This window comes from Mytilus trossulus, chromosome 14, assembly GCF_036588685.1.
Source record: "Mytilus trossulus isolate FHL-02 chromosome 14, PNRI_Mtr1.1.1.hap1, whole genome shotgun sequence".
Taxonomy (NCBI): Eukaryota; Metazoa; Mollusca; class Bivalvia; order Mytilida; family Mytilidae; genus Mytilus; species Mytilus trossulus.
Window position 1 is genome coordinate 74,552,518 of NC_086386.1, and position 18,274 is coordinate 74,570,791.

At 30.1% G+C, this 18,274-nt stretch overlaps 1 protein-coding gene across 6 annotated transcripts; it reads right to left on the reverse strand.

The window, feature by feature from the left end:
• Nucleotides 1–711: 711 nt before the first annotated feature.
• LOC134696213 (magnesium transporter NIPA2-like) lies at nt 712–18,034 on the reverse strand. Of its 6 annotated transcripts, none has more exons than XM_063557886.1 (7): nt 17,917–18,034; nt 14,773–14,892; nt 9,975–10,158; nt 8,305–8,361; nt 7,778–7,868; nt 6,569–6,729; nt 712–5,450 (listed from the first exon to the last, which is right to left on the reverse strand). In XM_063557886.1, the coding sequence occupies exons 1-7, from the start codon at nt 17,941–17,943 to the stop codon at nt 4,825–4,827; spliced, it is 1,266 nt and encodes a 421-aa protein (XP_063413956.1). In that variant the 5' UTR covers nt 17,944–18,034; the 3' UTR covers nt 712–4,824. The 6 variants fall into 6 exon arrangements, with proteins under 6 accessions (XP_063413956.1, XP_063413955.1, XP_063413958.1 ...); XM_063557885.1 differs by lacking the exon at nt 17,917–18,034 and adding an exon at nt 17,585–17,770; XM_063557888.1 differs by lacking the exons at nt 14,773–14,892; nt 17,917–18,034 and adding an exon at nt 14,637–14,672.
• Nucleotides 18,035–18,274: the final 240 nt, after the last annotated feature.

Sequence of the window (18,274 nt, forward strand, 5' to 3'; positions counted from 1 at the left end):
ATTGACTCCATCTTTGGGTTGTTGTTTTATTGACATTTACTTCATTGTGGGGTTGCTGTTTTATTGACATTGACTCCATTGTTGGATTGATGTTTTATTGACATTTACTCCATTGTTTGGTTGCTGTTTTATTGACATTTACTTCTTTATTGAATTGCTGTTTTATTGACATTTACTCCATTGTTGGGTTGCTGTTTTATTGACATTTACTCCATTGTTTGGTTGCTGTTTTATTGACATTAACTCCATTGTTGGATTGATGTTTTATTGACATTTACTCCATTGTTTGGTTGCTGTTTTATTGACATTTACTTCTTTATTGAATTGCTGTTTTATTGACATTTACTTCATTGTTGGGTTGCTGTTTTATTGACATTGACTCCATAGTTGGGTTGCTGTTTTATTGACATTTACTCCATTGTTGGGTTGCTGTTTTATTGACATTTACTTCATTGTTGGGTTCTTTAAAAGCATTCATAGAAATCAATTCTCTTAACTTTAAGTTATTGTCAAGAAACCAAATGTGTTGTTGGACGAGAACACAGGCGATGACGACATCATACCATTATAAGATCCCAAAATTTGTTTGCAGTCGTTGCCAAGGGAATTAATCAGATAAGACCAATGTCAAAGAGGATGACATATTTCTTGAACTTACAACCATTTTGTGAAAATGTTTAAAACACTCATGTTACTAAAAAAAATAATAAAAAATATTCCATTTTTATTTACAAAACATTACATATAACATAGACAAAAACTTAACAATATAAATCTGAAAAGAATAACTATTGTCAATCCCCCATTACAAACTTTATCGTTGTATATTATCAATCTTTTATTTATATATTAGCGTTGTTTAATGTACTAAGTAACTTACATTAACTGTTAGGTAATAATATTCACATATCAAAATAGATTTTTTTTTAAATATGGATACCCATTGGTGACCTTCAGCTGTTGTCTGCTCTATGGTCAGGTTGTTGTCTCTTTCACACATCCCCCATTTCCGATCTCAATTTTATTATTTGGGATTTCACATTTAAACCAAGTTATCAAGCTCAATTCTATTTATTTTACGTGATTGGATAAAAAATCTGGAATTTTTTTTAGAATTTCAACCACCAAATCATCTCTAAATAATCTAATGAAATTTTCTAATAAGCTTCCAAAAAATCTTTTCTGTTGTTGTTACTGTCAGGGGAAACCTTTGAATTTTCTGTTTTAATTTTCATTCAAACTTAAATGAAAATACATATTTATGAAAATTCCCATACATGGTCCCCAAAATTCAATTACTTGTAAAAAACGATGATAAATTTAATTATGATTAAAAAATTCAAGTGGGTAATGTTACAGCACTCTTACTTTGTTATATGAATTTAATGAGTTTCTTTACATGATCAATCAAAGCACTGCAAGTGCTATAGGCAGTTAATCAAAAACAAGGCAAAAGTAATGATGAAAACTGTGGCAGTGTTGCTGTTTTATGCATTATTAGCATTTTAAGTCATTGAAGAAGCTTTTCATATGAAAACATTTTGTGTACACATCATAGATATTAGAATTATCCTTTAACATATATAACAACAATAACTTTAATAACACCAGCAAGAAATTTTTTCAACCAAACTGCCAAGTTTGTATTGCATAATATACAGATAATTAGAAATTAAACTTGAGGTGTAATGATGATATATATAAAAAAAAAAAAAAACTAGTGATGAAAAATATTCCTCAGTCCAAAATTTACAAAAAAAAATGGTTTTCATTTATAAACTATCATATACCCTTCATATATATTTAACATCCTAATATCATACATTTATAACAAACAGAAATATAATGACATAACACATTTTACATATTCTTGTACCAGAACAAGTATTGAATTTCATAAAGTACTTTAATGGGGCATTCTAAATGTCACAGTTGAAATGAACAAAGTACAAGAAGTCTAAAAATATTAAAGAATATTTATTGAATCCAAATACATGCATGACATGATAGACTTGAATTTACTACAATTGAGGTCATGATAAAATAAGTCCTGAAGACCAGAATTTGTACTGGAGAATAGTTGTTTTTCATTATTGTTTTGGTCTTTAAGAAGGAACAGACAGTTTTGTTCCTCGTCTAATCACCATGGACACCTTATAATAATAAACTAGTTATTCAAAACTCAAATTCAAAGTGCTTGAAAGCACGGAACGGTAAATATTGCTCCAATTCTTCACTGGGAAGTAAAATTAAATATGGCATTGGCTGTAGTTGATTTATCAGCTATTCTAGATAAAGGAAGATAACTCCAATTTTTAAAGATGAGATTAACAATGACATAATTTATATTTTGAGATTAGATATATTAGATTGCTGCACATTGCAAACATTATGTAATTTTGACAAGTCTAACATCATTTTGTGCCTTGAATATCTGAGCATAAATTACATTGATAAATTTCTGGAAATGTTCATGGATAGGATGTATAGAATGTTATGATCAATGCACTATATTTTGTGTATCAAAAAAGGTATTGATAAGCCTTGGAAGAGATAAAGTACTAAATGGTGGACCCATTGCCAGCAATGCTATTTTTTGCAATAACCTCCTTAAAAGGCGTTTTTAATAAACTTATTATGGAAAAACTTCTGTTGTCTAATTGAAGCTCGATATCTATTTGTGATTTTACCACACTCAAATATATATGGTCCCATGGCTTTTCTTGGTGAATTTTGGATTTTTTCACGATACCCGACGATTTCGCAGAAAATTTTCCCTAATTTTGAGCAACATAAAAAAAAAATTCCGGCCCTTCATACTATATATTTAAGGACAAATTTGTGCTTGCATGCAACTTCATTCATAATGCTTTCCAGAAGAAAAATATATAAAAGATATAACAACCAATCACAGAGAGCCATCTATTTTCATCTCTATGTCATGTTCCCATCATAAAATGGCTGCGCCCATGTAATTTTATTTGGTACATTGTATCCTGGAACATTTAGATATCAAGTCATTCCCATAAGGTTTTGATTGAATTTCATGCAATCTTTACCTATTAAAAACAGATATAATGTACAAGCATCATATAAATACAATTTTACCACAGCATCAAGTGTGATTCAGAATTTCTCCAATCAAAACTGAATGTGAGGCTTGTCCAGGATTTTAAATATTGGAAATTTTAACTGTTGAAAGTGGAGATATATCTTATCACAACAGACTGCTTGGTTTCTCTTATGATCTAAGTAGACCTGTAGTATACATGTAGCTATCTTTGTATATTTAGACTGAAAGCTGCAGTTTAAATAATAATTGTAAAGTGCAATATTCATTGTTGAACAATTCTGCTTTAAAAAAACATAGATTTGTTAAACAACTTTACATTTTCTCAATTGCCTTGTAGTGAACCCTTAAATATATTAAATAGAGACCCTTATACATGTATAATATCCTGTCCAAAAATATTCAAATATAATAATGTAAACAATTAATAAGAAATACAAAAGCCAATTTATGTTAGGAAAATCATTACCTTTATAATTAATAATATCTAAGACATATATCATGCATATATATATATGTGACATTATGTTAAATTATATTCTCATAATTTTGTATGTGTAATGAGGTGGTAAAGGGGGGTGCTTGCATGGAAAACATGTGAAATAAGACATAATTTCACGCTGAACGTGAAATAATTTCTGTCATTAATGTTGCACAAAAAATAAAGACTTTGATAAGGAACAACATCAATGGCCTTTCAGCTTTATCATGTGTTTATCAAAAAATAAAATTGAATCCATTTTTTTCTTGACAATCCCTGCAAGTGTTTGAATTTTATTTGAAAAATACAGAGCACGCAAAATAGGCATTTGAAAATCATGATGCACGTAAAATTAAATAACCAGAACACGTTGAACAAGGTATCTGTTTTGCACGACTGAACATCAAATAAAAAGGTAAGAACACGTTGAACGTGATATAAAAAAGGGTGATCATATTGCACGAAAATAATCCTTTACCAACCTCTGTTATATAAAATCAAAGACAAAAATATAAATGCCATAATTTGAAACAATGTAAAAAGTGTGATGTTACACCAATGGCACAATTTATATCAGGATTTTCAAACAACATTTTTGATTCTGCCATACTTAAATTTCTATTGTTTGATTTCTGAATAAAATGAGCCTAAATACTGAATAGGAGCACCAATTAACTAGAAATTTCTGACGACTTTTAAAACAAAATATATTTCCCGGTAAACATACAGTTTTGAATTGAACACGTTGTCTCACATTATGCAGATCTGATAAGGTTTCAATGAAAAACCTTTTTTTTTACATAAATATACATAGACATCTTTTAACTTTTAAAACAATACTTTTATTTTGTCTTTTTGTAATATACATTTAGACCTTTTAAATTTATTTCATTTTGTCTTTTAATAGCTCCACAAATATTTCCTTTGTTTATTTTTCCCTTTTTTGGCAAGAGTAATTGGCATTTACTTTTGAAAAATAACATAATAAATCATTTTTGAGAAAGAAAAAAAAAATTTTAAATCTAGTTTAAAGACTAAATAAATAAATATATCTATTGTAAAACCTTTCCACCTAATGTAACTATTCTTGTCCCAGTAATGATCATAGTTACATTTATATTTTGATAAAATTCTAATTTCCCTCGGCAGTGTCATATAAATATATATATTTTCTCCTTCAACATTCACTGGTGAATGTTTTAAAATGAAAGACATAAATAAAGGTTATCTCCCTTCCACAATTTCCTTTTTATCTCCCTTGTAAGACTTCCTGTCAAATTGGATGAGAATCATCCTCATCATGATAATCTTTGGCACTAATTGAGTCATTTTCTAATAATCTTTGTTCGTCAGTGTTTTCCTGGTTCATTGATCCTCCATTCAAACTGACTTTCTGTAATTCGTCTCTGTGCGCATTCGGCAAGTTTTTAAGAGAGATGTTTACGTCTCTAAAAGCATTTAATTGAAAAATACCCATACATATTATCAAGAACCCACATATAAATCCAAATATATCTTTGGTCGACATTGAGAAAAATTCTTTATATAAAACTAATGATGCCACTATAACACACGTTGTGAAAAAGACGTAATATATAGGTGTCACTACCGCAGTGTTATAAATATCCAGTGCACGGTTCAAAAAGTTCATCTGCACTAATATACAAATTATAACAGCTGATAGAAAGAGGTAAGTCAACCAGTTTGTAAACTGATTTTGTCCGTGAAGAGTTTGATGAATGGCGACGCCCACTCCTTTGCATCCCATCACAGTGAATGATCCCAGAGTAGAACATATTGTTATATAAACTAGAACTGTTCGATTACCATACTTTGGTGCTACAAATATCATAAAGAATATGGCAGTTCCTACCATCAGGAAAGCATATATTACAAACCCTGAAAAATAAAAATAAAACTTACATGTCAAATACATACATAACTTAGACAGTGTTGACACAATGTTTTGCAGTCATTTTTTTTGTGAATATTTTTGTGAAATCTATGAATTGACAGCTTTACCTGTTTACTCTATACTTTTGAAGTATCTGAGATCTACCTTGGTTTTTGGTAGTGTTCATGTTGCTCAGTTTCTAATGTTCTATGTTGTGTTTTGTGAACTGTTGTTTGTCTATTTGCCTTTTTTTTCTAGCCATGGTGCTGTCAGTTTATTTTTGTCTGTGTGTTTAAATGTACCTTTGGATTCCTGTTTCATTGAAATATACCTATCATTTATTTCTTTGAACATGAAGGTTGCACGTTGTAAATACAGCTGTTTCGCAAACCACCCCTCTTTTGGGGAGATCTTGTATATTCATAGAAAATTAATTTTGTTTACATACTGGTTCATAGTTATGCTCTCAGTGTTCCATCTCATAGAGACATAACTTGTGAATGTTACCAGTAAATATACATGTGCATATTGTTTACATATGAAATCTGCGGTAACCCTTCATTCAAGGTAGGGGTAGTTAAGAAAATGAGTGTTAGTTTAAACTCTGAAAAGTTCAGGGCCTATAAACATTAGAAATATGCCGCACAGCCCTATATTTTGATTTTCAATTCTAGGATAAGATTTTTTTCAAAACTTCATAGTAAAAGTGGTACAGTTTTAGTCGTAAAAGGAGTTCCTATGGGAAATTGCAGTCAATATTTACAGAAAGGAAACCTTAAAGAATGAATAATGATTTAATACAAAATAATTGTAAATTTTTATCACATTTGTGATATAACTCATAAATTGAAATAACGCTGCAACTGTAATGAATAGATATAGGATGTTCAAGACCTCACTGTGACTTTCAGATAAAGAACAACAATAAAAGCTCCCTTTGGTTATTTTCGTTTTTTTATTTGCTGAATTAAAGCAAAATGGATAAGACATAAGATCTACAGGTCAGCTGCTAGTTTTTTTTCCTGTGCATGAACCGATTTTGAGTCATGAATTAAAATTCTATGATTGGACTGGTCTTTCTCATTTCTATGATAGCTATATCAATTTAATATTTTGTGGCTACCTGGTTCCTGTACTTTTTCTTTTAGAATGTCCATACTGGCCACTTCCTGTTCTTGTGGTGAATGTAAAACCATGACTGTAGACCCGATCACACACAGTGCACAGCCCATTTTACCTAGTATGTTTAATTTTTCTCTCAGGAATATTGAAGATAAAACAGAACTGAAATAGATATAAAAATATGGTGAAAGTTCTTGTGCAATTCAATTTTTACATTTTTCTAGTCCTCAGTTTCAATCAAATTAACTTGAGGGGATAATATTTGTGATCTTATCTTGTCATATATAGCTAAGTACATAAAAATGTGTTTTTTTACTTAGAATAAAAGTGTGAAATTTTTGTTTGCTGCTTATAATATGTAAAATGATTACTTATATTTTTTACACTAGAGTTACTCCCCTTGGAACACACATACCTTGATACTTGTGTAGTATTAATTTTAGTTAAGATTGTTTAAATGTTATTCTTTGTTGTATCTATGCTATTAATGATTATGTTCATAACTGAGCTTTCTTTAATAAAATATTTCGTATTTCATATATTTAAGGAAGGTTTCACAATTTTAGGTATGGTTCAAATAAATTAATGGTGGTATTGAGATTGATGATGATGAAGATGATGGATTGCTGTTCAACATCCAGTGGTGATATTTTCGAGTTCTTTACTACTGTTGAATGCTGTTAAATTAACATCAATATTTCAATTTTTGTTGACAGTTTTTGTCAGGAAGCTGCCTATGGAAGAACATTTCATTTTTAGGTTCATTCTTCATACTAGTAGTTTTAAAAACAAATTTTGGAAAAAACTTTCAGTTATTTCCCCTTGACCAGCAACATTACAAAATAGTTCATCAACTGATTATTAAAACTGTAACTTCAGTCATTTTAACTTCCTTTAATGTTGAGAATACACTGATTGAAGAAAACAAATTTGGTTTCAGGATTTCATTTTTCTATGGTGCATTTAAATTATATTTCTGTACATGCTTCATATTTCAAATTTACTATTTTAGAAATCTCCTTTTCATAATCTAAAGGACTATGAGTAATCTCTTTGTTTATACACCAAAATGAAAATAATGTAAAGTCATTAGTAGAATTTTGATTGTTAATCACATTTTTAACCAATCAAAATGTTTTGGTTACGCTTTTGAAAATATTACCCAGAATGCATCTGATTCTGAAATGTTGAATCGTCATCATCAACTTACCTGACAATAACACTGAGAGCACCTAGTGGTGTGACTAATGTAGCAGGAGCAAAGGCATAGGCAGCAAAGTTGGCAAACTCACCCAATATCACTGAAAATATACACAGAGTAAAGTGTACACCAAGATTAAAATCAATAATTAACCCTTATAAATAATATAACAGACTATAAACTTAGAAAGCTTCAATAAAATTAGCAATTTTTATGTTTCTGTTTTCTAACTTGAGTTTGCCTTGACCAAATTTAATGCGACTTATACACAATGTAAAGGTGTTATACATAAACTCTAGAACGGTAAAAGTGACGGCACCAAAAAATCAAACTTGATCTGTGTTTTGGGGTAATAAGCATTTTATATTTTCATAATATTTGGTTGAGCCAATCTAAAGTTAGAGAAGTAGGTTTATAATAATAGGTTGTACAGAGGTCATGTATATCATTTAATGTCTCTTTTGCTGCTGCAGGGGTACTAGAATTTAAAGGTTTTGAGTACAATGAAAAGATGAAGCATATAATCTTGTACTTACTGAGTGACATTCCAGCCCACCATAACCATTCCTTCAGGTAGCCATAACCTCCTTGATCTGAAAGTAAATACAAATTCATAAGTCACTACATTTCTTGCAAATTTTACAACTACATTTATCTAGACACAGTGAGGAGCGAGAGGGGGAGATAAAAATAGTACCCCTCAGTAGTAAAATACAAAATATATTGCCCTGCATATAAGAAAAATACAAGACATGTTGGTCCTCATTTTTAAAATACAAGACTTAAACCATTGAATTGAATCAATGATTGTGATAATGTTAAAAAGAATATTCATACTCAGGCTGAACTTGAAGATTTTGATGAATGTATAAAGTTTTTTTCCACAAACTGTACTGTGACCTTGAACTTTTGGACTATTTCATGGGTATATATGAACTATTTACAATGACAAGTAATAATATACAAAACTTGTTAAGACCAGGAAATCAAGCATCAATGAAAATATAATTATTTCCTCATTACATGAAAATCAGTCGAAGATAATACAACATGCATATGATTTAAGAGTATCATAAAATAATTTAATTTTGGATGTAACGCGTCTTCTGATTGGCTGAAGTTATTTTGTTATCCGCCCATAGACATAATTTAGGCATGTGACCGTGACATCATTAACCTTTTTTCAAGGTTTTCTACAGTTTGAAATGGAATTTAGCATTAAATTATAAAAAAAGACTGAAATATTTTTTCTGTCTATTCAAAATAACATAAAAAATGCTGTTAAATTACCTGCTACACACGTTATTCAGTGTGCACCAATTTAATTTGTTATTTCGAATAGACACTGACAAATCAAATATTACAGGAACAAATAGACATTTTATTTAGATTTTCAACAATTTTTTTTTATGTTCTTTTCACTGATTTATGACAATAAATGAGATTACAATTTAAAACATGTGACAAGCCATTGAATATCATCTTCTTAAAGATTATCTTAAAACCAAGGCATAAAATCAATATTGTATTGAACAAATATCATAAAGAACACCTTTGTACATTGAAACATGTTTCTGAAATAAAAGCAGTTTCAATTATAATCAATGCAAACAGCAGAATATGATTTCGTAAATGAACAAGACAGCATTCATGTACACATTGATATTCATTGCTGATCATTAAAAATCAAAATTAAATATTTTAATTGACTTTTATCATTGTTTATGGAAAGTACATCTTTTCTCATTTTCAACTTTGGATTTAAATATTTTTTTTTTAAATCTGTTTTTGTTTTGTTTCAAAGACCATATGCATGATATGAGAGGGTCCTTTATTCCAGAATTCTTACATTTTCCAGGCTTTATTCTTTATTTTTTCAGCCCTTTAATCTGTGTTTTTTGACAATTATTCTCTATTTATTAAACTCTATCCAGACCCTCATATATATTCATTTTGAATTCTGGAAAATTGAAAAGGAATGTATGATGAAAACTATCTTTGGTGGTTAAGCCATGTGCACATACATGGGTGGATCCAGCCATTTAAAAAAAGGGGGGGTCCAACCACATGTCCCAATTCAAATGCATTAATTTTCAGTATCAATGGCATTGTTTTATCATACATTTCTTATCAATTTTCCAAAATTCTAAATTATTCAGATTCAAATTATTCAAATTTTAATTATATATAGTATTTATAATATTACCTGCCCTGGTTCCCTGACTAGCAAGTTTACGTAATCCCAGTTTCTTAAAGATGAAACTGGTTCCTATAAAAATAGTAGAACTGAAGGCCAGTCCAAAGCCAATCCAGAAACTAGTGATGTCTTCTGGTGTTAATTTATCTGGATCCCTGCTGGAGGAGATGTTGTCACGTCCCATTTTGTCCAACTAAAAAAATATAAGATATAAATAAGAAGATGTGGTATGAGTGCCAATGAGACAACTCTCTGTCTAAGTCACAATGTATAAAAAAGTGTCAAGAATAGGTCAGAGTATGGCCTTCAGCACAGAGTATTGGCTCACACTACTGTACAGCAAGCTATAAAGGACCCCAAAAATGACTAGTGTATTATACAATTCAAACAAGAAACCAATAGTTTAATCTCTATATTTACAAACAAGAAACAAGAAACACTGATTAACCACACCAACAAACAATAACCACTATTAAATAACAGGCTTCTTACTTATGACAGGTGCATAAAAATTCAGTGAATTTAAACATTTTAACAGGCACCAACCTTCACCCTAACCTGAGACAGTACTGGAACATTTCAACACATTTCAGTTTGCAATCACTCTGTGCATCTGGAAATTTTAACCTTACTGGCCAATTTTATCAAGAGAAAATCTGATTATGTACAGTACAGGGTACAACATGCACTTGTTATGCATTGTGCAATCCCATTCTCAGAGACTATAAACAAATAATGTACTTAACTAAAGATGATCATCTTTAGCTACTTTGATACTTTGGTGGGTTCATGAGTAACATTGGGTACTAATTTTCATGGATTTCATGATCAAGGGTTCATTATTAATTGAAAATTAAACAAAATAAACAGTTTCAATAAGTTTTAATGCAGAAATTCTTAAAACTGCAAGTTTTCAAGAATCCAAAAACTTCAACTTTTCCTCCCATTAAAAACCGAAGATTTATTTGTTGATGTGTTGCTGTCATACCCAATGCCTCTTTTTCTGTATATCTTATAGATGTCAGTTTGAGGTGTACAGGTAAAACTATTTACCTTCTAACATATATAGTTCAACAGTTTGGTGAGAGTATATGTAAGCCTATATCATATACATGTGTTTGTGTGTTTGGTTTAGAGGTGAAATGAGATAAACAATCATAAAGAAAGAGATGAGAGTAAAAGCAATTATTTAAAATTGTAAATTGTGAAATTTTTTCAATTTACTGTGTAATGTTTTATCTTGACTTATTTTTTTTCTTTCTAATGGTGTTGTGATCAGTCCTTTGCAGTATTTGGCCAAACTTTACTTATTTTTTTTTCTAATGGTGTTGTGATCAGTCCTTTGCAGTATTTGGCCAAACTTTACTTAATTTTTTTCTTTCTAATGGTGTTGAGAGTCCTTTGAAGTATTTGGCCAAACTTTTCTTAATGTTTGGTCCTCATTGCTTTTCAACTTTGTACTTTAATTGGCCTTGTACACTTTTTAGATCCAAGTGTCACTAATGAGTCTTTTGTTGATCAAATGTTTTTTTTCACACTTTTAATTCAAACCTTACAATACAATCATCATTTATTGAACAGTATGCGTCCACTGCTTAGGGCTCTTCATAATCACTCAGACCATGTAACAGATTTTATCCTGAGGCCTGAGAAAGTTTTGAATTTTCAAAATAACAATATGTACACAAATTGACAATCATACTAACCCATGTCCCTTTTACTGGCAAATCATGATTTTTTGAGAGGATACATTATCTTATATATAAGTAAGCATGGTAAAAGCAAAGACATGTATTATATATATATATCTATATGTGATGTGGTAAAAGTGAAATTATTAAGTCTTAATTTTCAATTTTATCACATTTTAGCATCCTTATTTTTCCCATGAATACGGAGCTTGTGCTTTCTTCAAATTGCACTATATTTTTAAAAAAAACATGGAACCTGTGCTTGCGTACTTCAAATTGCACATCCCCCTCCCCCAAAACAAAATCAGTCCTTACTTCTTATATTCAGCATACTGATTATAGACACAAATAAGATATTAAAACTTACCTTTATTTGTGTACCAGTATATATATATATATTTCTATTTAAAACACAAGTATTTCCTTTCAAGGAAACATGCTTCCTCCTTATTGATAACACCTCTCTATCTGACGACACATCAGGCCATTTCTTTATTATCAAATTATTCATTGTTTACAAACAAATGTACTTGACCTATAAACTTTCACATAATATTTACACTTTTGTTTTATTTATAGATTTATAAAGGTTTTTTCAGGTCACACATTTATCTAACTGTCTTACAAGTAATCTTTTATATTTCAGATAAATGATTTTATTTAAATGACAAAAGCTGATCATGAAATTAAAAACTATTTTAAGAACGAGGTACATGCATTGACATATATGTATATAGTTTAATCTATTTATCAACTTGCATCATACATTTCTTGACAGTTGACAGACAATTTAAAAACAAGTCAATATAATTATTCATTTTAGTGTCTGGTTTATATGTCATTTTAAAACTTTTAAACAGCTTTAATAACAAATTCACTAAGGAACATGTAACTAACCATGAAGTATGTTTAACAACATAATTTTTACAGAATAAACAGATAATAATGGGTTAAAAAACTCAGGAGAGAGAAAAGTTATTTTACAAGATATGGACAATGCCCCTCTGCTCTCTCATATCAGAAACATATATATTAACTAGATATACTGTTCCCAGATCATATGCATGAGTATATATCCACATACAGGACTCATGCTACATGATGCTAGCAGGCGACTGGGGCAAAGGAGTCACTTTCACATCTGTCATTTTGTTTTGCCTTACAGTCAAAAGCAAAAACAAGTCGCTTTGAAATTTACACATGTTGTTTTTCGATGGGTCAATAGAATTCCTCCAAAAATATCGGAATAATTGAGTCTTTTTGTTTGTGCCCTAGTTCCAAACCTATAATGTGGATTGATTATTAGACTACAGATTCAAATTGTGTGGATTTCGTTTCCAATATAGAACAATTATATCAAATGTTGAATGAAGTAAAAATCAAATCTACTTCACTTACTACAGAATTGTCTGCAGACTTTTACAAAAACCAAGAAGTCAAATATCCATTGAAAACACAATTTTTCCAATTCCACAAATTTAAAGTTACTACATGTACCAACTTATATATATATGATTGATTAATCCACAGTACAATGTTACTTTGCAGCATTTCTTTCTATTCTTATGTAAGCTATATACAGGGCATTTTAAATTGACACCATTACATGTATTTGACACACTTGTAATGTTTGACAAAATATACATATAATTTTTTATCCATAAAAATATTCCTTGTTAAAAAAATTCTAATAGTACATGTAGTACAAAATGCATGTAATCATGGTAATTGAGAAGAAAAATAAAGAAACTGAAGAAGGAAGGCCAATGTCGGGAATGTCTTGAAAAATTGGCTTATTACTACATAAAAATATTTACAGATCTAAATCTTTAAATTAATATTTGTTCCTAAAAAACATTTCCTACCTTTTAAAATTTCAAATTTAATGCAGAATTCCCTTTTTCCTCAGATAAATAATTATTCAGACATAAATAATCCTTATGACATACACAATTTACACTAAACATTTTATGTATCTAGATATACTAGATAAGGCATGAATATTTGACAACTTGGTTCCTTTAACCATGTTTACAAAGTCTTAAGACTGTCTAAATCTCCAAGATATTTTAAACTTCCTTATATAAATTGTAAGGTTCTTAATTTTTTTATTCTCTTCTGTTTATCTATATGTCTTACCTGTTTTAAAAGTGGAATCTATAAAATTTAAAATCCATTACACATGGTACAGAAAAATATTTCAGATCCTATAGTGAATAGTTTAAGATCCAGTCCATTTTTTTTAGACTGGTAGGCAGAGGACTAGATGTTTGTGTTCCCATGTTTTATCAGAGCCAGGTAAACCCAAACAAGATCAACTTCATTTGTCATTATTTCTTGTCTGACCTTCTGACATTAAATATAACACAACTATAACAAAGTGATACTGAGTACACAAGTTGTATACACTTTTGTTATAAATATATATATATGTATCATACTGTCAATTGTTGGTTTTTTTATTATATAATCTGGAATGTTTAAAAGTTTAAAATGTTAATCAACTGCTTAAAACATACAGATCTATGTCTTTTTCAATATCATAATAAACATAGAAAAAGACATATGATCTGATTGCCAATGAGATAAATATCCACCAGAGACTAAATGATAGAAACATTTTGTATATTCAAATCATATGGAAAATAAAAGCAGCCTATTATAAGGATTTTTAACTGAAATTTTGAAGGAAAAATTAATTATTGATTTGGGAATGTCAGAATGTACTGTGTGCGAGTGGGCAAGCTGGCATATCTTCTCTAGTCTATCGAGCCCTATACTTGGCTAGTGAAGATAACAGCCCTATATACTTGGCTAGTGAAGATAACAGCCCTATATACTTGGCTAGTGAAGATAACAGCCCTATATACTTGGCTAGTGAAGATGTACCTACCCATAAGGAGATACATACAAGTGTATGAGGTGTGGAACCTGTTACATCTGTGGATGTGGAGTTCATTGTATAACAAGAAATACATACCAGTGTTTGAGGTGTGGATCCTGTTACATCTGTGGATGTGGATACAATGTATAAATAGAGATACATACCAGTGTTTGAGGTGTGGATCCTGTTACATCTGTGGATGTGGATACAATGTATAACAAGAGATACATACCAGTGTTTGAGGTGTGGATCCTGTTACATCTGTGGATGTGGAATTCATTGTAATCCACCAGAGACCAACACATATAACCGCAGTACAAGCTATTACCCCATAGAGGATGTTGCTGTTTTTCTGAAGAAGAAAGTATACAAGTATTAGCCTTTCAAAAAGGGCTAGTCGTCTCTTAGCTGATGAAAATGGAAAGTGCTCTTGCTTTGTAGATTAATTTATTTACTTAAATAGCCACGTGCATCAATCAATAAATTTTACAACACACATGAGGTCCCACGCTATGAAGTAGTATATATCGTTTAACGTTATTGTTTACAAAACTCCAGAAGATTCAGCTATTTATAGATAGAAGTTACCTGTGTGCAAATATCATGAATATGCATGATTAATGACATTCAAGGCAAAATTCAATTGCTAAAATAGAGAGGACAAATCCGATACCCTACGGGATTGAAGGACATTTACTAGGTTTGGATTGTCCTAACCAATCAATAAACTTTGATTATTCAGGTCTCGTAATATCTTCCAATCAGGTAGTAAGAAGCATTCACGCACTGACTGTCCATCGTTCATTTCTTAATATTGTCTCCTAGAGCTGATAATCAGGTTTAAGCAGAATTTGTACAATAAACAGACATTCTAAGAGTGTTGTATGACTTTCAATTTAAATAGTATCCAATAAGTTAAAATTCTTTGCACCCAGGTATAAAAATAATTTAAACAGTAAAAGAGCATCTCATAAAAAGTGTGTCAATTTTTTAAACAAAATGTTACTCAGTTGACCAATTTATATCTCTTAACAAAAATACATGTTCATGTGTATATATGTGTCCATACCAAGCTTGTAGTGGCAACAGCACAGACTTGTCAGTTCCATGTTCAGTGACTGAACTGTAAAATTTTGCTCAAAAGCCTCATTCAACATTTTGTTTGTTTATACATTTATATATTTGTGCTGTATTTATACCCCTCTACATGTACATGTACCAAGAAAGGAGTAGGTCCAGTAAGACCCCTGTTTGGCCCCAAAATATAGCAGTTTTACAAAATTGTTAAAATGTAAACTTTTAGTTGTTTATTGGAAAGTAGAATGCTTCTGCTACATGAATATGGGCTGTTTTTGACAATACAATGCACATATATCGGGTATTAGCACCATCAAGGGCATCCAATACAGTTTCTCGAAAAAATGTCATTTTTTTTGTTTGTTAATTTTGTAATATGTTATATGCCCAATGTTTCTTTTTCCCCTGTAACATGTTAGACAGTTGTTCATGACAGCACATACTATCAACTTTACTACATGTACTACAAAGCAAAGGAATGCAAATGCAACATTTGATAAATCTAATCATAATTTCATCATACATGAATCTATGGAAAGAGAATACATGATAAATTCAAAGTGTGTAACAAAAATAGACAATAAAATAAGTCCAGGTAAAAAATAACTTCAACACTTTAAACACATCACAGAAAACTACATGTACATGTAGTACCAATATTGGGAACTCATTTTCAATCTATTGATGAGACAGCCACCAAATAAAGACTGTAATATCATTATCATTATGTGCTAACAATGTAAACAATGATCAATGGGCCAATTCAGAAATTAAATTCCATGGTTGTTAATGTTACTAAACATGAATAATATTTGGTCAATATGAACCTTACATGTAAATGGCGACCCCCTTAAAACTAAATTTGTATATAACATGTGTAAGAAGATTTTTTAAGAGAGTTAAAAAAAATCATGATAATGTGAAATAAATTATACACCATCTTCAATATTTTGTCAGGATAATATAAAGTCTGTATATTATAAAGAAAAAAGAATGTCAAATGCAATTAAAACATTAAGATGGAGAAACACCTGAAAACTGGCAGTAAAGACAATAAATATCAACATATATATATAACGTGACGGTACCCAAATTGCACTTATTTTGACAGTTTTTTCACCTACGTTTTTTTATGATCAAGAAATAAATGTCCTTATTGTCATGATTGTGTTTATTTTGTAGCCCTATCCTTCTTTATTGTATAGGTACACCAATTTTAATTTTTAATCCATATTGAGTCATAAAAAAATAGGTTTGAATCAACCTCCAAACTATCCATGATTCTGTAATGAGGAGTACCCAAATTGCATCCATCATGTCCATGCTGAAATTCACATCGTCAAAAGTCTAATAACCGAGCTTTTGTTTAATTTTTACAAATATTTTGAACAATTGGATATTTGTCCATGCTTACTCTTCATATTTTACGAAATGGATACTTATAATAAATTGTGTTTGCTAATTTTAAAAAGATGACGTTTTGATGACGTCGCATGATGATGTTTTTGTACATTTTGCTTTTTCAGTAAACAGTGCATCTGTTGATAGATACTGTGAACGTTTTGTGTATTTCTAAATATGTTAACCTAGATGTATGTTGAAAGATTTGCATAGTATCAAATCATAAAAATACAAATTGTTTAGTCTCTAGGAAATCTTGTAAGATTTCCGTTGCTTTTTTTTCTAAATAGGTGCAATTTGGGTACTCGGTGCAATTTGGGTACCCTTACGTTATATATATCACAAATAATGCATTCAAAATTAAATTCATTATTTACCACAGGCAAATTCCAATGCAGTGTAGCAATTTTACTTAAACATGTACACACTTAAAAACAATGTATTTTTAAGTATATAGTAAAACGTTGAATTCCTAAGATAAAACAAAGAATTGCTGTTAATGATTTAAAAAATATAAAGAAACTTTTGTTTTGATGACTTGTTTCTCTTCCATTTATATGACTCACCTGATAGTCTAACCTGTTATCACACCATAATGACCATTTATCAAAAGTGAACATGCAAAAAACTAAAAATAGCCACCAAAATGTAAACAATAATCACGTGACAAGCCGATAAGAACACGTATCAACAAAAATGTTAGATAAAATATTCATCACCACAAGTTACATCATACATGTGAGGCATACATGTAGAGGGAAACAATCGTGACACACACTTCTGAGATCAATAGTTTCTGAGGATTTTGATTTCCTGAAACTATTCTTTGTGAATAAATATCTTTCCACGTGTACATCAGTAGAAATATACCTTCATTTGTCAATGTATGTGTTCTTACCATTGTTAAACATTCTGCTACAGTCATAGATGGATTCAAACAGAAAATGAAAAGGTTTTTGAGAGAAAATCAAAGGAGAAAAAAATCTGTTGTGGAACCAAAATTTAGAAAGTAAAAATTAAACCAATTGCCGTTTTGAAACAATATAATTCCGGGCTGTTTCAAAAGTTAGGAGTTGTCTCTCTTCGGCCACAGACCAGTAAAAATTATAAAAATAATAAATCAAATATTTTATTGTCATATAAACTTTACAGTTTGTGACCAACATATATTAATACAATAAACACAATAAACATATATACATACATATTTTAAAAACACACAAAATATGAATGTTGCATTAAAATTTATAACAACA